This window comes from Cryptomeria japonica, chromosome 6, assembly GCF_030272615.1.
Source record: "Cryptomeria japonica chromosome 6, Sugi_1.0, whole genome shotgun sequence".
NCBI classification, from domain to species: domain Eukaryota; kingdom Viridiplantae; phylum Streptophyta; class Pinopsida; order Cupressales; family Cupressaceae; genus Cryptomeria; species Cryptomeria japonica.
The window spans coordinates 385,672,704-385,693,590 of NC_081410.1; the positions used below are offsets into that span (position 1 = coordinate 385,672,704).

The 20,887-nt window shown below is 37.2% G+C and overlaps 1 protein-coding gene across 5 annotated transcripts in view; it reads right to left on the minus strand.

Moving 5' to 3' along the window:
• The window catches only part of LOC131067372 (uncharacterized), a 177,591-nt gene that overhangs the window by 147,074 nt on the left and 9,630 nt on the right, over window positions 1–20,887 (minus strand). For 2 of the 5 annotated variants that reach the window (XM_058002342.2, XM_058002338.2), the window contains exons 2-3: window positions 6,495–6,643; window positions 5,226–5,398 (exon numbers count right to left, since the gene is read on the minus strand). In XM_058002342.2, coding sequence (XP_057858325.1) covers window positions 5,226–5,374 — 149 coding nt within the window. In that variant the 5' untranslated portion in view covers window positions 5,375–5,398; window positions 6,495–6,643. Of the gene's footprint in view, window positions 1–5,225; window positions 5,399–6,494; window positions 6,644–14,058; window positions 14,162–20,887 lie in introns of all 5 variants that reach the window. The other 3 variants (XM_058002340.2, XM_059207367.1, XM_058002341.2) reach the window with 3 other exon arrangements.

The window sequence follows — 20,887 nt, forward strand, 5'->3', positions numbered from 1 at the left end:
TCCACATGAGGTGGATCACCCACCGAAGCTGGGATTATCACTCTACAATAAGTGGATATGGTAGAGCAGTAACAAGATCAACACCATAAAAGGTGGAAATTCTCCTACACACACTATCCCAATGTGGCACAAACACCCAAGTGTCTCATACCCAAACTACTATTAAATGCATGTACCTAAATAAACTTAAGTAAAGTGTAATAATATCCAAGATGATTAATTATTTACACCAACACCCCCCCTTAAGTGCAACTTAGGGGAATGCACTAAAGTCTACAATGCAACTAAGCAATGCAAGATGGGTCCCGGCTACATGGCCATGTTAGGTACCCATGTACAAATGCAAATGCAATCTCCCATAAACGGAGAAAGAGAGAAAAACCCAATGGGAAAAAACCCTCCCCCAAATGAGAGATGATGAAAGAACACAATGCTCTTAATGTCGAATCTCCTGCAAAGATGGTCCAATGATGATGACCAAAATACCTCCCCATAAGGAAGAAAGAGAGCCAATGTTGCACCAATAATGTCAAAGTGTGACAAAACCAGGTACCAAGTCGATAACGATGAATCACTCGCTGCAACAAAATGAAGATCAGGCATGGAGACAACCTGCTTTGAGCACCAACTAGATACTCGTAAATGGCAAAAATACTGGTACAATCCAAGTCTCACGGAAGCCATGCACAAATGTGTACAATCTAAGTCTCAACTGGAGCCATGCACCAAGTCTCACAAGATATTCATAATCTACGTGTACAAGAGGATTACATCAAATAGTCAACAATGACAAGATACAAAGAGGTGTGGCACTTTATGATAGTGCGAGTACAACATTGCTCATGCAAGAGCATACAACATGATAGTGCAAATCTGGAAACATAAAAATGATGCCACCAAGAAGCCCTATAGAATACTGTAGAAAAAGACGCCTCTGATTGGGATGTGGCCAAGAGATATAAAGGAGCAAATCAACCCCCCCCTTGACTGCCGGTTGGAAGCACTGCAAGACATGTATGAAGTGATAAGAAAAAAAGTGTTCCCAATTTGACTTATTCCATGATATTTGTGTTTTTAAAAGATTAAAAATCTAAGAAAAACAGTTTATTATATGCCCATAAAAAAACTTTATTAAAAAATAAAGAAAAAAATTTAAAAAGGTGAGTCATTTTTTTTTTTTTAAATTGAAAAAAAAAAAAAAACTTAAATAAAAATTTATTAAAAAAGAAAAAAAAGTTTATTTTTTTATTATTTAAAAAAATAAGAAAGAGTGAATTTTTTTTTCATTTATTAAAAAAATTTATAAAAAAATAAAAAACAAAATTATTGAACCCCCCCACACGAGGGGCCCGCAGGTACATTGCAGGACCACCGCAGGTACATGTTGAGACATGGACCAACTAGGACTCGAACCTAGGACCTTCCATATGCTGCTGGAGTGCTCTACCACTGAGCTACTGGCCCCTCTTGGACCAGTCCATCGTCGGTCCGGGTGTGGCTTATTTCCAACATCAACACCCCCCCTTAAGCCACACCTCTCGTGTGCTTGGGGCTCCTAGCCTGGACCTGGCTCTAATACCATGTTAGAATTTGCCAAGATCTAGAGGCAATGGAAAGCACAAATAAGAGAGACAAAATATATGATAGGAATAAACTATATTCTATCAAGATGCAAACTGTGATCAACTGGATTATTACAAGATGTTGATTGATTGCTTATACAAACAATGTAGATGAGCCTACTTATATAGGCAAGGCCATATGGATATGTGAGCACACAAATATGACATGTGGCTCAATAAGAAACAAGGGTAGGTAGGAAATAGGTGTGGGTAGGTAGGAGAAACAATATAATATTCCACATGAAGTGGATCACCCACCAAAGGTGGAATTATCACTCCACAATAAGTGGATATGATGGAGTAGTAACAAGATCAACACCATAAAAGTTGGAAATTTTCCTACACACGCTATCCCAATGTGGCACAAACACCCAAGTGTCCCATACCCAAACTACTATTAAATGCATGTACCTAAGTAAACTTAAGTAAAGTGTAATAATATCCAAGATGAATAATTATTTACACCAACAGTCCTCAAAGAATACTACTATTTATAGTAAATGCTTGCATGGTGCTGATCTTTCTAGGTTTTTCTAGGTTTGTTCTCTTTGGTTCTCGAAGAACACTACTATTTATAATATGCTCATGTTGACATCAGTTATTATCTTTCAGCTTCAATTATGTTACGACATGGTCAATTCTATTTCCGATGTCTTGGTGAGTTTCGTAAGGTGATGGATATTATATCAATATTTACACTAAAATTACAAAGTGACTTTAAATTATTCGCTTTAGTGTTAAATAATAAAGTGCTAAGTGTTGACCCTAAAGACAAGAAAATAAAACTTAAGTTGTTTCAAAAACATATTGAGAACTTTTGTAGGGAAAATAACGTATTTGAATAAAGTGCCTTAATTCCCTCCAAACTCTATACATTGGAGTTTTGGCTCTCATTTCATTCAAATAGAGTTTTGCAAACATTATAGAATATTGTTGGAATGAATAGAAGAATTTTTTATGGGTGTAGCTGAGGACGAAAACCCTCTTCAATCTGCTGGTTTCGGTGGCGAGAGATCAACCCTATCTGGATTTAAAATTTTCATTCAGGAAATACATTGAGTTTCTCAAGGTTTGGTGATTCAGGTCCTCAAAATGATGAAATCTTCATGGGTTTTAATGGCTATTTGGACCCGTACTTATGGTAAATTTTCTGCAGTGTTTATGGCATTGTTTTTTGGTGTGTTTGATTTATGTTTGCAGGGTTATGTTGCTGGTCAAACTCTTTTTCCGAGCTAGCCTGTACACCTACAATCTTGATGCCCTAGTTGGTGCATTGATCCCATGCTTATAGGTATTGCTTCAAACAATTTTTCTATGCTGCATCACCACTTCCCATGAGAATTTGTGAGGGTTTCAGTTAAATCCGGATCCACTTTCCATTGTGGATACTATGGGTTATGTTTGTGAGGGTTTCATACATAGCCATCTTGTTGGGATGCTAAATTCAGTATTGGTAGTGCTGCTATTGTTATTTCAGACCTGTTTTCTGGGAGTGACAAATCAGTTGGAGACTTAACTCCTTTGTTTGGGAGTTTATTGCTGGAGATTTCAAGTTGTAGTTGAGGGTATAGCCCTGTTTCTTTCTACGCAGTGATTCAGATGCTTAACAAGCTATTTATGATGCTTATATGAGGTATTTCATGTACTTGTTTATGTCTATTTTCAATAATATGAAATGACTACATGCCTGCAAATGACATTTCAATTGAAAAGTTAATGTAATCCACTTGCAAGATTCAAATGACATAATCTTTATTACAGCATTTACCTTTTACATAGATGTTATTTATTGCCAGTGTTCCACGGGGACGCGTTTCCCCCACTTTTGGGCCATGTCTCAAAGTCGGGGACATTTCCGGGACGGGGGGACGGGGACGCGACGTCTCCCGTCGTCCCTCCACCGCCACTGAAGCTCCGCCGGAGACAAGGAAACGTCTCCTCGTCTCCCAAGGAGAGACATGGGGATGTCCCCAAGTCTCCTTGGGAGACGTCTCCACATCTCGAACGTCCCCACATCTCGGACGGCCCCACGTCTCCCTGGGAGACGCGGAGACGTTTCTCGAGGGGCGGGGAGACGCCTAGACGTCTCCCGTCACCCCACGTCAAATGCAAAAATTAAAATTAAAATTTAAAAAAAAAGTGAAATTTTTGGGGGTTGGGGGGTAACCCTATTTTGAGGATGATCCTACCACTTCAGATGGAGGGCTGGTTGGTGTGAGTTTGAGGGATCTTGATCTTTAGGAGTCCAGCAGTTCCAATGAGGAGGAGTTTGCAAATGATTAGAGGCCTCCATTCGCTACATTTTGAGTTTTGTCATTTACATTTTGGCATTTTGTCTTTGGCTCTTTTGTAATGTTATTGCTATTGGTATTTGTATTTGGCTACTCATTGTAATGATGAATCATGTAGTCATCTTTATAGACTTTGCAATGGCATCAGATATTCATATTTTCTGTTTTTGATATAATAGAAATCTCCAATTTAACAATTTCATTTGTCGAATTTTATTTAGCAATTAGCATTGAAGAAATCTTGGTATTTAGATTTAGTATTTCAAATTTCCTATAGTTTCATTTGAAATGTAATTCTTATACTGTTATACTATCATACATCTTTTCAAAACTAGTTTTTCAAGTACTATATGTATATGTATCAGTATAACTATATCAGCACCTCGACCCCGCCACGCGCCCCCCCCCCTCCCCCCCCCCTCCACCGTCGTCCCCCCGCCGTCCCCAAACTTAGGCCCTTGGTCCACCCATCCCCGCATCCCCCCGTCCCCAACACCGGTGGAACACTGTTTATTGTTAAGTTACTTGGCAAACTTTGAGAAAAAAATCAGGGGTGCATATTACACATAAAAAAAAAAAATTAGTTTTCATTCTTGGGTGAAAAACTTGTGTGCAAGCAGGTACATTGCACAACAAGCAATGATCCCTAACCTCCAACCAAAAATTGACCACCTATCAGAGTTTAGAGCCCATACACCCTCCAACATCAACACTTACATAGCAAGAAATCAATTTTGTGGTTTCTCACTTGAATAAATCAGCCTAGAAGAATTACAGTTCCAATATATATTAGCTTACAGTTTAAGATGGTGTCTCCCTTCCAAAGATTCATAAATATATAAAAACTTATCCTTACCAGAAAAGTCAATGATAAGATGAAATAATAAAAAATAGAACATATATTATTAGAAATCAATAAGCCGTTAACATCCATTATTCAGCTATTAGCAGATAATAAATATCAATTCCTAAGGAAACTGAATAAAGTTATTTCTTACTCTGATTTCTTTCCTCTGTATTTTCATCTGGTATTTTAAACATTATGTTTCTTACCAAAAACGCGAAGTGATAAAAAATTCAGCTTTTATGAACATTTGTGCATATCACTTGATGCATTGATACTTGTATTCCAAATTTATTAATCATTCTTACCAACTGCAGCAAGTAGATACATATAGAAGACTTATGAATTTTTATATCATTTAAGATAAGTAATTAGAAAGACCCAGATTACAGATAAGTTAGCATCAAAAAGAGCAATACCAAAATGCATTTTCCATAAAAAATTCAAATTATTAAAGCATATTCCTACCTATGAGGTGATGCAATTTCATTTGAGGCATCTGAAACAGCAAGGCCAACAAATCGCTCACCAACATCCATTCCTAACAACCGACCTGTTTGTGGCTTATCTTTCTTTAAAAGAATTTGAAACAATTCCAGATGCTTAACATATTTCATTCTTTCTTTTCACTCTTTCATCCACTGAGATTCCAAACCAAAAAGACTTATGTTAGACAATCTTTGCTCTACTACTCAATATCTATAGTAGAAAAACCAAACTTGAGACACAAAATATGAAAATGATATGGCGATTAGTCAAGCCTCCTCTCAGTAATGAAGAAAAGAGAAAATAAACTCATAAAAACTGGATCGGAACTAACCATTTTTAAATGGCATGAATGGTTTTACTTTGTTACTTTGGCAAAACGATTTTTTAAATTGCCTTGGAACTATTTATTGGTGTAACTTATGATCACATTTGATAATCTGAACACAAATGATTACATCTTCCCTCTCGCAATCACTAGACTGAAAAAGCTTCAACATTATGTCACATTTTTCAATATACAATATATGTTTTCACTCAAGCTTGTAGACACATTTGACTAATCATTTAGGATCATCAAATCTATGTTGTTTATACTTTGTTATGAATGTACACAAATCCTAGATTTATTCACGAGCATAACCACCACCCCTGGTATCAAGGTAAGCAAGCCCTTTATCACCATACTCACATTGTCTTTTAGTAAACATAAAGAGGCTTCCCTTCTTTGCATCAGATGAAGATACTTTTGATTAGATCTGGTTAGAACTAATAGTAAATTCGATTTTTCATTAGCTTTAAAGATTCACAATTGGTAAAAACGAACACCATAAACAGAGCAGAAAATTACCATGACTAGCCATAGGAACACCAAATATTAGCTCAATTTAATAATCTTGAGATACGCTAAATTAAAATTATGCATAAATGTAGAATTATAATCAACCAGCCATGCAAGGTGAAGGAATTGCCTAACTGAATCTGAAGAATTCACACAACTATATAACCTTAACATTATTCTACCATTAATGGTTACACTTGATTGGAGTAAAACTATTTCAGAGTAAAACAAAAAAACCAATGGAATAATATAGTCTAATGGACCAATAACAGATCTTTAACAAATGAAATGATAATGTAATCTGTCAATTCCCCAAAAGAGTTAAAGTTTGCACTATCTACTGAGAGCATTAATAAATTCTTCTAATAAGTAAAGGAAGCCGCTTCCAATAATTTACTTTTGAGACATACCTGACAATATGATTCAAGTCCTTGAAGTAGTAAATGGCAATGCGGTTCACTGGTGAGTTTGATGGAATTTTATGCCACCCAACAGGTTTGTTAGGGCCCTTGGCAGGCCCAAACCTTTCTAAGAGAAACAAAATCAGGAAGTACAGTTTCTAACCAAACACCAAACAAGATATCAGAACCAAACAAAAGTTACTAGGGAAAAACAAGAGACATCATCAAGATTCAAGACATCATACATCCTTATTATGACATCATATAGGATGAATATTGCATAAACACAGCACAAATACTAACTAAATTTATCATTTCCAAAAAATTTTAATATTTTGTCTCCTTCACAAGTTTGTCTTGAAATTAAACATACAACTAATGTAAATCAATAAATATAGAAATACAAGTCCCTGCCCCATTTCATGAACATATTCAAAGATATAAACTATGAGGAAACTGAAACAGGGGACCAGCAGAAGAGTGGAAGACTTTATGCAATTACGTGCTAACATCAGCACTTTCAATTGACATCAGTGATTGGAAAAGTGTCATCAGCAAAGAGGAACTGAACTTGTTTGACCTCCACTTGATCACATTTGACTGCTATTCTTTGCTGATTGTTATTGCACACTAGAGCCATCATGGAGCCTTCTTTTACACTAGACAAGAAATTTTGAGCCTTGATGGATTCAAATGTTACATAATGCTGCCCAAACAATTCCTACACTTCACAGAGAAGCCATCAATTTAAATTTGTTGACAATCTGCAACCAACTGCAAGACAAGGTACAGAAACTATACTGAGGAGATCAAACAATGCCTAACGATATCAATGTAACATCGTCATTTTACCTCACTGTTACTATGACTTCAAACTCTAAGTTATAAATAATTTACTATGTTAACAGTACCTTTATTAGTCTGACTTGAAATTAAATTTAAATTAAATAATATTTTTTGCAGAGTGGACTTGCATAGCACTGAATCTTAGAAATAAAAAATATTCAAAGTGACAAGACTAATTTGGCCAACCCATAAACTTTGTAGATAATTCTATTGGAAGTCTCACTAACTCAGATTTCTTTACAAAGCCTTATCGCTCACAAGTTAAGTTCTATCCTTATCCGAATAACTTTAAAGGCTTCAAACTAAGATAAAAGTATAGAAACTATGGCTACAGCTTATTTCTAACACCTTCAAATCCTTACAAATGTTAACAATGCCAAGATTGATCCATAATTCCCACCAAAATCTACCTAGAAACTACAAAATCAAACTTAAGGCTACCATGCCACTTGGATTTCCAAATGCCCAGGGAATGTTAAGGAATTAAAAAGCTGTCATACACATAAATGAAGTACTGAAATGGGAAAATGCAACAAAAATATGACAATTTATCCAAGGAAAATCCCATTAAGAGAAATAAACTGAGTTTCAGTAGATAGACAAGCACACATTGTTGGAAACTTGGAGAATGTTTGTCAGTGATCTGTTGCGTTGCCATTGATGTCAAACTTGTATGGTTGTTTGTCACAATTAGTTGTATGCGGAAATGATGAAGTTGTTGCAGATGTTCAGTAGTGTACATAGTGTTGGAAATTTGGAGTTGTTGGCAATATATGTTGTCATTGATGTCAACCTGATGTCTGACAATGTGTGTTGTCTCTGATTAATGCTGTTGACGAGCTTATATCGATGTTGTATTGTCATTATTAGTAGTATGCAATAATGCAAAAGTTGTAGCAAATTGTTGCAAATGTTCAAGTGAAGTATATTATCCGGAATTGTGTGATTAGATGTTGGTATCTTGTCTGATGTTTTCTTATTGGTATCTCACTCAGAAGTAATGTTGAAATGTTGAGGTAAAGAAGTGGTAGTAGTAGTAGTTGTTGTTGTCCAGTGATGTGCAGAAGTGAAGGCGGAGTGAAGAGACTATTGATTAGTTGTATGGATGAGATATATTGTCTAGCAATATGTAGTCAAATGTTGTGCATACATGAAGTATTGCAAACAATAGAAGTTTCAATATGCAGGAAACAATATTAAATGTCTCAATGAAAGAATGTTTTAAATTCCTCCAAATTGTGAAGAGTATGGTGTGCGGACTTGGATATAATGTTAATGTTTTGTGAGTGGTGTACCATAAGTTAACAGGTCCTCTAATTGCTCGGATAATGAGATTAGTTGTTGCTGCTTTCTGACAGTAAGAGTGTCTGTCAGACTGGTCCAGAATATCCTTGGTGGCTTCCGGATATGTGAATTCAAGTGTTGTGGTTTTGAGGACATGTTTATTTGGTTCGAGCAGTATTCCAGTTCAATTCTCTATCGGTGTTTATGTTCCGCAAGTAATGTTGGTTTGTGCTTGGTATGTTTCAATTGTGTTGTGTTTTCAGCGTGCCCGGTTGGATTATCTTGTTTGGATCATACTTTTTGGTTTTCATATGCATTGGAGGTTGAGTTAGAATATTGTTGAGGGTCTCACCATGGTGTGTGGAGATCCGCATTAAGAAATTTGCATTGAAAGATGTTTTTGGGCCGACTGGTTGTTGAGTTTTATTGTTTATCTACACGTTACATTTCATATCGACTTTGGAGGATGTGTTAGCGTGTGCAGTTCGTTGGATTCGACTTAGAAGGATGTGTTGTGTTGGATTTGGGTCCCCTCTATCTCCTAGAGTGGACTATATTGGGTGTTTTTGGTCCAGGTGGCCTATTTTATGTAATATTATATACTTTATTTGTGGCCGACCCTCAACTAAGTTTTTGATGATCTAACTTGTATTTAAGGAGTGTGGATGTATGATTTGAGTATCGAAGGAGTGTAAATTGATGTGAAGTGAATGTGAATGATGTTCTAACAGATTTGGTACTCCAAATGTGCAAAAGCCAATTTGTGAAGAGCTTCGATGATGATATATTCAATGTGACTGTGTTTTAAGACAATGGTTGATGTCAAGTTTGTTTGCCATGATATTGGTCGCTTGACACAGTGGTTCAAGGACAATTTCATGATTAGGAAACTCTTTTCATTTCAATTATCTTATTCTTTCTGTTGTCAGAAGACAGTGAATCTCCTGGCAGCTCTCTGTATCTTGCCCTAAAGCAGTGAGTTTTAGTTGTGCAAGTCATTGTATCTTGCCCTAAGGTTGTACACCTTAGCCTTGCAAGTCCATCAGGTGCATGTTGCTCCTTGGCAATGAGCTTAAAACATTGTAATCAATTTTATTTATACCGTGAGTGTGATTCTTACAATGGTTATTCCCTATTCGTTTTCCACGTATATCTAGTGTTCATGTGTTGATGGTTGATGTTTTCCACTATTGTTGTAGAGTAGTTAAATTTTGCTTAAAGTTTGATAGATCAGTGTTTTAAAAGATCCAGACTGATTAACCTCCCCCCCCCCCCTCCTCTCAGTCCTCTCATGGGTTCAACACACATGTAATTACATCCTCCATCAAGCCTATTTTTTCACTTTCAGCTTGTTGGTTTGCTTATTTTAGAAACAACAATTCAATTCTCCTCCTCACATTCATTTTGGGTTGTCAATGCTGGAAGAATCCAAACATGTGTTCAAAGCCTTCTTGCTCAGAATGTGAAGAGGGTATCTCTAAAAAAATTCATATCCTCTTTTCGTATGTCTAGATGAAACTGCCCCTTTGCAGCAACTAGCCCAGCAGTTTTGAAAATGTCCATATGGAGAACTAGTGGGAAAAGATAATTTGAATGTTTTAGTGCAAGAAGGCTTTGCACACATGTTTGGAGTCTTCCAACACCTTACTTGACATTAACAGCCCAAAATGAAGGAGAGCGTTGGAATTGAACTCTGGTATCTACAAGAAGTAAAAGAACAAGCTGAAAGTGAAAAAAAAGGGCTTGAAAGAGATTGTAATTACACTTGTCTATTTGAGCAATGCACTCTAGTAGAAGAGCAATTGCCACTACCAAATTCCGTTTTTCACCCTTCACAAGGTTCACCCAAGATAAATCCTTGTGTCTATGTTACATTTTCTTATTTCAATATTTCATTTCTATATGTGACAGCTTTATAATTCCTCCACATTCCACTATTGTTTGGGAATTCATGTAACACAATAGCTTTAAATTTGACTTCTAGTTTCTACTAGATTTTGGTGGAAATTAGTAATTACCGATAAATTGGTGTCAAAGCCACAAGTTCCTTGAGACTTGTAGGTAGATTTGGGGGACATAAAAGAATTTGTGAGTATGACCATCTTTTGCAAATTCTTCACAAGGCGTTTGTTGCAAGATAGTTGTACCAAGGCACAACCATGACAAAGTCTCAAAAACAGAAGCTTAAAGACATCAAAGAAAGCCTAAGGCAAAGCACTTCAGGAGTTACTACACCTTTTAAGGTAAGGCAAAGCACTTCAGGAGTTACTACACCTTTTAAGGCAAAGAATAGAGGAGTTATAAGGTCAAAAGAAGGATCAAACTGAATTTCTTACTAGAATCATTGAGTAAATACAACAAAAATAGATAGTGAAGGATGGATTGCTATCAAAACCCCGAGAAGAGAACAAGGAATCTACAAGGAAGGATGAACTAGCCTTTACACATGAACAAACTATGAAGAAGGTACGCAATAGCACACATGATCAAGTTTTCTTCAATGATTTGAAATCTAATGATTCCACAAGCCAATATGGAAGACACACCAAGGGAATAGGCTTCAAATTGCTAGCAAGGAAGGGATATGATGGAAAAGAACTTGGCAAGGATGGCCAAGAGATACTTTAGCCCATCACAGTGAAGGAAAGACCACCATTTGAGGGTCTTGGTCATGCCAACATGAAGATTGATGAATGCTAAAAGAAGGGTTCTACGCCATGTAGCATTCAAGGACAGCCCAAGGACAGTGACGATTCCTCAAAAATAATTTTTATAATGCCTCAAAATGATTGTAGGTTGTCTCCAAAGAAACAGTCGTAGTGCAAGCAAAAAGATGAGGGCAAGATTATAACTCAAGAGGATAGAGAAAATCCTTCAAAGATGAGGAGGCCTTTAAGGAAGGGAGAAGCATATAATGACACTCCATGAGAAGGAAAAATGAACTAGGGAGATCTTACTCCACCTAATTCACCATCAACGAAGCCTAAGAAGAAAGCAGAAAAGCATGTGCATAAACAAGTAAACAGTCCATCCTTTTTTTCAATTGCAAGAAGAAAGGACATGTTGCACAAGAATGTAGGTTTCTAGTTCCTTGCATTAATTGTGGAAGAAGTAATAATTGTAGAATGATGTGCAAAGAAATCACCACTAAGGAGCAAATGTTCTCTAGCACGGATGATAAAAAAAGTCACTTTTCAGGAAAAAGGGAACAGAAAGGCCAAGACATACTCAAAGGAGGTAACAAACAAGTTGATCTGAATATATGTGTAATGTGTTAATTAGAGCTTCAACACATTAATTGATAAAGCCACTAATTTTGCTTGACCACCTTACATTAAGGGAATGGAATTGAACCTGATTGATCCAACCCTAGAAGGATTGAATATAGATCAGATCATTCTTCTCTAACATAAAGCCACTAATTTCGCTTGACCACCTTACATTAAGGGAAGGGAATTGAACTTGATTGATCCACCCCTAGAAGGATTGAATATAGATCAAATCAATTCTTCCCTTGTTAGAGTTAAAATTGAATTGTAATTAGGGTTAAGTTGCAATGCTAGATCTTGGCCAAACATTGAGAAATCACATAAAATGATAGTAACAAAATGTTCTAGAAATCATGTAGAGCTGTAAACCTAGATTTGAGGAGGGAAAATAGATTAGAACTTGTGATAGAAAGTTCAAGTTGAATTATCAGGACTGGGGGGAGTAGATTGGCATGGTCTTCCGAATATTAGGGGCAGATAGATTGGATGTTTTGTGAATCAGGATGACGCACAGAATCCATTGTCAGAAGGTCATCAAAAATTATCGGGACCACGGGGAGCCGATCATCTAGGCCCTCCACTTTTCGCAACCTTCAAAATTTGAGTCTAATTGTCACCGTCCACTCTATCGGATTCCTCGCTCCCAACTCCTGAGACAATTACCTGCACACAAAAAGAAGGAAATAGGTTTGGTTGATGGGAGTTTGCCTTAGTTCAAACCCCGATTTAGGAATAAACCTTGAAATTGAAATGATAATTGAATTGAAGTGCTTTCCTCTTGAAGGAAAGGCTAGATCTGATCTGAAAATGCTTGAACTTGATAACTTGATGAAGTTTGCTTGAATCCTCATGCAAAGGTTTAGGATGTAATTTAGAATGTCTTCATAGAAGGTTGATCATGAATGCTTGATCTTGACTTGACCTTCTCCTTCAATGCTTGATGAATACTTGAATGCTTGCTCAGATAGACTTGAATTGATTTTGCTAGAGTGCAACTAAGAGCTCACTTACAATTTTCTAGTTACCAAATGAGGGGGGTAGGCTTCCTTTTATGCCTAACTGTGCATTATATGTTTGAATTTTCGGAGCAAGCAAACACAGAGCCAAATTTCTTGCCCACATCAAGTGACCTTTGTGATGTCCTATTTTGGGTCCTAATTGGGGGGACCAAGGCGGTCAAGGCGCCTTGGTCTTGAACCAAGAATAGGGTGCCCAAGGTGTCCTGGTCTTGTCAATCAGCACTCAAAATGGGAAAAAGGCTGGATCATGAGTTAAAAATCCAGATTTTAAGAGGGTAGGAGCAAGCAGCATCAAAGTAGGCATTGAGCACTGGAGGCCGAAACACCAAGGTGAGGGCTAGGCGAGGGCGAATATGTATAGGGATACAATTTACAGTGCTACAATATGTAAATATAACTAGTCCTCTACTTGATGTTTACTAGCTAATTCTACTTGAGGGAATATAACGGAGTAAACAATATAATAAATGCAAAAACCGATAAGTTTTCACAACAATTACACAAAGATTTCTTGACTCATTTTGTTCATGAGATGTTACAAAATTAGTTTAGAAAATTTCATACATGCAATCCCCCAATCATCTTTACAGTAGAAATATATATAAGATGGTTAATGGTTGTTGAGGACTGCCAACTGTCAGCAATTACCAACCACTTACAACCAAAAACTAACTTTGCCAACTAACAACAAAACTCGTAAAATTATTTGTTGACTACATCTAACCTCAAGTTGCTGATTAAAGGCTTAAGGAATATTGTCAAACACTTTGTCAACAATCTGGTCTTGATGCTGATTGTTTGTTTTTGTTTTTTTTTTGTTTTTGAATGTGATTTGATATGCTGATATAACTTGAAAATATATTTGGATGACCGGAAATAGATTGCAGCTACTTAATGAACTTGAAGTGCAAGCATATGATTGAGAATGATGATGCATATGCAGCTACAGCACTAAGGCAATTCTACAAACATTTACCATGCATCCTAAGGACTACAATATTCATCTACAGCAAAGGGACGTTATTACAAACACTTGGCATGCATATTCAAGACTGAAATCTTCATCAACAGCAATGGGTAATTTGTCAAACAGTTAAAATGCAACCTTTAATCTACTGATTAACTCTTTAAAGCCTTTACAATACCAAAGCATACCCGGAATTTAGAAGATAACAAGATTACCAAAATTCTGGAAATGAAACAGCAAAGTAGATGATTGATAATCCATTTGATCTGCTATACTTATTAACGTCTCCACCTGAATAATGTAGCACAAGAAGACACCCACGTGTCAATGTTGAAGCAAGAACAAACCAGCATTAAATGTATTCAATAAATATTTATCTTCAAACTTCTGATCTGCCAAGAATAAACTTCAAACCCCTTGTGAAACAATTGATATTTCCTCCAATAAAGCTCAAATGTGACCTCCCTGTGAAGCCACCAGCACAATCGAAGAGAGGCTACGTTCTCCAAGATTGAATTTATAGAGAAACCCTACATTTCTTCTTCAAAGCCAAAGCTTCTCCAGAAAAGACAAATATTGAATGATTCAAGAATGAATGAAATGAAATCCAAATCCCCTTTTATAATGTTTAATTTGCATTTGTCTTCATCTCCTTTAATTTACTTTAATTTCATTTCTTTTTACCTCCTTTTGGTGCACAACATTAAAATATAAAGTATACTTTATTACTCCCCTTTAAATAACACTTTATCACTTATTATAAAGTATACTTTTAAACATTTAAATCTCCCTTTTAAATAAAGTCCACTTAATTTATCAATGATATGCACTTAATAATTAATTATTATTAAAGTATAACTTTATTAATAATTATAACATTTTAACTCCATCATTAATAATTATTTCTCAATTCCGACTGAACCCGGGAGTTAACATTGTATCTACTATGCATCCAACTGCCTTACTAAAAATAGCAAGGGTCCCTCTCTAACACCCACTGACTTACTATAAATAGTAAGTCACTCAAAACGGAACCAAAAACCTTTGAATAGCCTAGCCTCGGAATATACCAACAATCTGGAGAGGAAAGCACTACCATCTGCCACCTAAAGAGCTCCGTAATGCCCAAACTAGACCCTCTAATCCACCATACTAGCCTACGAGGGTCAAATGATAGGCTAATCCTTCGAACTCTAATGCTCACGAAAATGGGGACATTACAAGTAGTGGTTCAATGACTTGTTTTTGATTAATTAAAAACAAGTTTTAAGGGACCCGAAACCCAGTTACATATGAAAGATATTCAGGAAAGAAACAAAACACAACGGCTGCAAAAAACCAGCAAAAAGACCAGCAATAGAGAAAAGGACAGCAAGAGGCCAGCAAGAAATTGGCCCCAAGCCCTGCATAAACAGAAAATTAGAAATTCTTCATGGTTTCTTTTGCATCCTGCACCAAAAGCATCATTGCCTTGGCCGCTTCCCTCAAGTCGGTATTTTCCTAAGCAATCTGGCTTTCTTTCATCTTCATATCCTTCTCCGTCGTAGTCTACCTGGTTCTGCGCCTAGGGGTCTGGTGGCTTAGGCTGGAAGTAGGAGCATCTTCAATAACTACCAAGTTCTTCTCCTGGTTTTTCTTTTCCAGATGATTCACCAGCGCATTCATGTTCTGGGAGGAGACTTTAAGAACCTGGAGGCTATGGTCCATAAGACTTTTCAAGGCTTTCTCATTTCTAGCCATCCGGGCATTGACATTGTCCTTATCCTCCTCCACCTGTTCCTTCATTATTTTGATTACGTCCTCCAGATGTTTCAGGTCACCTTTTATCAAATCTTTCTCCAGCCAGTCTTCCATTTCCATTTCCTCCTCCGCTTCACTATTCTCCGTCTCCTCGTGCTGCTTCCCAGAGTTGGACATGTTGATCAGATTGTTGATCTTAACTTCCAACTCTCTTTGTTGACCCTGCATGTTGGTAATGTTTTCCACCACCCACTTCTGAAAATTGAAGAATTCAAGGGTGCAATTGCGGGCGGTATCCAGAATTGTGTCCGCAAAATCCTTGCTCTGATCCGTCTCCTCCACATTAGGGTTTTCACCTTCCTTAGGCTTCAGAGCCTCTTTCTCAGTTTCTGAGCCTTCAAGGTTAGGTTGACGATTCTCAGAATTGCCCCCTTCCTCTCCTTCCCCATAATTCTCCTCCTTGTTAATTCCCTCTTCTTCCTCACAAGGCACATCCTTTTCTTCCTGCACTGGTTCAATGACTTGTTCTTCATGCCATGGTAGTTCTATTATTATGTTTGTACTTGTACATTCTTGCTTTTGATTTTGGTCATCCCCTTTTGCATTGGTGATTGCCACTCTTAGTTGCGGCATACTCTGTAGCAGATCTCATTCTTATAGGTATCATGGTTTGTAACACCTGCCTTTCAACTATTTTTTTCAGATTTCGATCATATAGAAGTATTTTTTGTTTCATTGGAACACCTTTACTCTTTATCCATTACTTGCTCCACTTCTTTTGCTTCTTGGAGCCTTTCTTTCTCTATACAAGGGTCTGTATATGTGGTCTTCTTTGCCCTCTAGTGACAGCGATTACTGCCTCATCTTGTCTTTCTACATCTATCATGTTAATGCTGCATTTTGTTTTTGGATAGTGATAGCAAGTACTGCCTCATGTTGTCTTTATACATCTATCATGTTAATGTTGCGTTTTGTTTTTGGATAGTGACAGCATGTACTGCCTCATCTTGTCTTTCTACATCTATCATGTTAATGTTGCGTTTTATTTTTGGACAATCTGTGTTTCATGATCACCTAGTCCACACCACTTGCATAGCATTCCAACCATGTTCTAATCATTTTGGCATTCCCTGAAATGTCCCAATTCATTGCATTTACGACATTGTATCATGGGTCTTCCTTTGGCATCGTATCGAATTATGCTTCTCGCCCCACTATTATTGTTCCCTTTCCTATCGTGATACCTACCACATGTTGCATTATTGGTGTTGTTATGTGGTTTTGGTGGCATATTCAGTGGGGTCAATTGTTCTCATTGTATGAAGAGCACATTTGTGCTTCTTTTTAGGTTATGGGCCTTCCTTAATAGAATGTCCCATGAATTGACAGATATTCGGAGACGACTTTCTTATTTGGGGGGGATGATGTTGTCGAGTAAAGTGGTAGTTGTTAGTTGTGTCAAGGGGTTGGCGGTTAGTCGACGGTTGCTGCCGGTTGGCACCTGCAGCCAGTCAACACCCTTATATATGTCTATGTACTTATCTTCGGGATATGTTATGTTAGGCTAGAAATGCTATTTTGGAGATACATTGTAATTCTGTTATCAATGAATATATTTGTGAGTTCTCTCTACATTGTGCATATGTGTACTGTTATGTTTTACTTGCATTCTATTATGTCCTGAACATGTACTTGTAACATCAAAAAATTGCGACCCTTGCAATTTTCGACAGCATTTGGGTCTTTGCATTGGCGGATGAATCCCTAAGCCTGATGGGAGACCCGAGACATGCTCAAAACATCAAAAAATTGCATTTTCTACCACCCCGCATTGCCCATTGTCACTGCCTATCCTAAATTAGGGCAGGACAAGGGCGTGGCGCCCCTGTCCCAACCCTATTTTGGGCCTCCCTTGATCAAACTTTGCATTGGGCTTGTCAATTGTGAGCGGGAAAAAGTTTCCTATGTCGGCCTAAGACAAAAAATCAGCTAAATACCCCTAATTGGCAAGTATATAAGGAGCATTTCCCCTCCTATTTGCATAAGTTCTAAAGCGAAGTCAAGCGGAAATTAAGTTCATGAGCATAGCGACGATAAGCGACAACAAGTTGATCATAAAGTGCAAACAAACATTCAAGCATCCAAGCATCCATTGAGCATTTCAAGTCTCCTTTCAAGGCTAGGTGTTGCATTCAAATCAAGGATTCAACCATTGAAGAGGAGATCTCTATCAATATTCAAGACATTCTATTCCACATATCCTTTCAAGCAATTCTATTAACATTTCAATTGCATCCTCTCTTGAGGTGGATTCTACTTCAAACATTTTTTTTCATTTACTTGCAAGTATTTTCAATCAATTGGTTAATTCCAAAACGGGGTTTGACCTGAAGGCAAACACCCAATCCCAACAACATTTTCCTCTCTTTTCTGTGTGTAGGTTGCAAGTGCGCAGCTGTAATTGCAGGTTTAGGATTCATTTTCAGAGACGAAAAAACCCTTTTCGGCACGCAGATTTTTCGGAGGACCAGGTGCAACTTCAACCCGGTCCCAACAACTTTTGCTCAAATTTGTTGGGAGGCTTCGTCTCAACATTTTATTGCTAATTCCAGGTGCACAGCTTCATCCCGCATCTCTATCTCAAGATATAATTGCTTCTTTGTCATCTTTACACTTAGTCTCAATTCGCTTAATTCAACTTGTCTATTTTAAAAGAGGGTTACTTTACTTTCCAAATTCATTGTCAATTTCCTACAATTCACTTAGCATTCAATCTCTTTCCATAGGGATTGGATCTAGTGAATTCAACCCCCTCTTTTAAATGTAATGTGCGTGAGAAGTTGAAGGGAATCCTTTGTGAAACTTTCACCCCTCTTTTGAGGGGAGTAAAGCTTTCCACTTGATCTCCCCTCATCACTTTTCACCACATTACAGTACCCTACGAGGAAAACAACATTCGATTCACCATAATTCCTTATTTTCTTTGGTAACTTCTTTTTCCGTTTTCAATTCCTTCATCATTCTCATCACATCACTTCTCAAGGCTTGGACAATCTTCGATTCGTTAAGACTACTATCTTTTGTGTCATCATCTTCTTTTGTCTTCCACTTCCCATGAGAGAATGTTTTATCCTCACTTTCTATGTCCATAGCTAGATTATAGGCATCAGCATAAGAGGGCGATGGCAAAACTTCCATCTTCTTCCTTAGTGAAGGAATCAGCCTTTCCATGAACCACCTCTTCTTCAATCCACCTACAGGTTGGTTTTCTAGTTTCACCAAAAGTTCCTTGAGCCTACGATTGTATACTCTCACATTTTCATGTTTCCCTTGTTTTGTATTGTAGATTTCTGCTAATTTCATTATCATCTTGAAAGATTTTAAAGTCTTCCTTAGATACTTTATTCAATGCATCCCATGTGGTTGTGGAGTTTGCCTCAAATTCTATGTATCAATCTATTGCCATGCCCCTTAGGGTTGTTAGAAATGCTCTTAACCAATTGTCTCTATCATCCCAATCGCTCGCTATCCATATTGTTCACACATTTTGCACTGACATACGAGATCCTCTAATCCATTCCCTATGAACTTTGAAAGTTTCTGCTTTTCAGCATTTGAGCTTGTTGGGGAAGTCACCATCCTTCTTCCCTGATGCGCCCTTTGTGACTGGAAACTAACTGGAGAGTTTTAATTTATATGTTCCAATGTCTCTTGCAATCTCAGCCACGTAGGAAACCTCTACTCATACTTCTTCAATGTTCCTCACACTCAAATTGCTCTCAGGATCTCTTCTATGCTCCCTTTGTCCTAGGGTTTTAGGCTCGGGGCCTACAATTCTTGGCTCTTTTGTAACTAATAGTTCTTCAATACACCATATATTGTTCTCATACATTTTTGTTAGTTTGTCTGTAGGCTTTCCTCCTTCCTCTTCATCTAGCGTTGATGGTATAAATAATTTTTCCACTTGGTCAACAAGGTCTACATACAATTCGTCAAGGAGAGGTGGATGCCTTAATAATTCCTCCAAATCCTCCTCCATGTATTCTTCAATCATGAAGGTTTTCTCTCCTCTCATCTACGACTTCATCTAGCACTTGGGCTTTTCCTCCTGCGTGGACTCGGGCTTTCCATCAAAAACCCTTCAATGTCCTCGACTATTCCCTTCAATCTTCCCCTTCGTTCCCTTTGTTCCTTTATTCTTAGTGACCTAAATTTTTCCTCTAAAGATTGGTGACCACTTTGAATACTTTTCCCAGCCTTATTCGAATATAAGGGCATTAATTCCCAAGAGTGTGTCGTTGGTTGGTATCACATTCCTCTTCCTCCCTTTGATTCCTTTCCTCGTATCATTGTAGTATTTGTTGTTGACATTGTTCTTGTTCCTTCTCTACACAAAGGTCTTGTAGGATAATAAAGTGGCGTGCAAGGAGTCATGATAATCGCTTCAAAAATTGTTCCAGATCACATCTTGAGGGATCTATCTCCTAACAACTTTCCTCCAAAAGTGCTCCTTGATGGAAATGACCCACAAGTTCACAAGATCCTATGTGAAATTGTCTTCCATTTCTTTGTTTGCTTGTACTAGTTCCTCCATGGCCTATCCCATTATATTGACATTTTTCCCACCCTTACTTCATATTTTACAAAGATTCTTATAGGCAATGGAGCCAGATGTTGACTAGCTAATTCTACTTGAGTGAATATCACAAAGTAAACAATATAATAAATACAGAAACCAATAAGAATTCACGACGGCAATTACACAACAATTTGTCGATTCATTTCATTCGTAAGATGTTACAAAATTCATTCAAGAAATTCCATACATGCAGTTCCCCGATCATGATTGCAGTAGAAATAAATATAAGATAACTGGCAGTTATTGCAAATAAACAATGATGAAAATGAAAACAGAAAACACTTTAAAAAGTATTGCTTATTAAACTGAAACTAAGTGAATTCCACTCAAATGATGTGCTTATCTATGTATATTTTTTTCCTACTAATAAGTTATGCACTCAACGTCTCTTTTAAAGACTAAGATGATCTTCCAAGCTTCACAAAAACTAAAACAAAAGAAGATAAATAAAACAGAAGACAAAGCACTTTATTCTATATACAAAAACAGCTTGCCTTCATGAATTTAGGATACCTCTAAATATACAAAAAGCTAGAAGAGTCTTAACTCTCAAGTCTCAACTAAAAGTAGATAAGCACATGAATGTAGATGGGACTTGTTGTGACATTTTCACACATCGCCCCATTGCAAATGGGGAC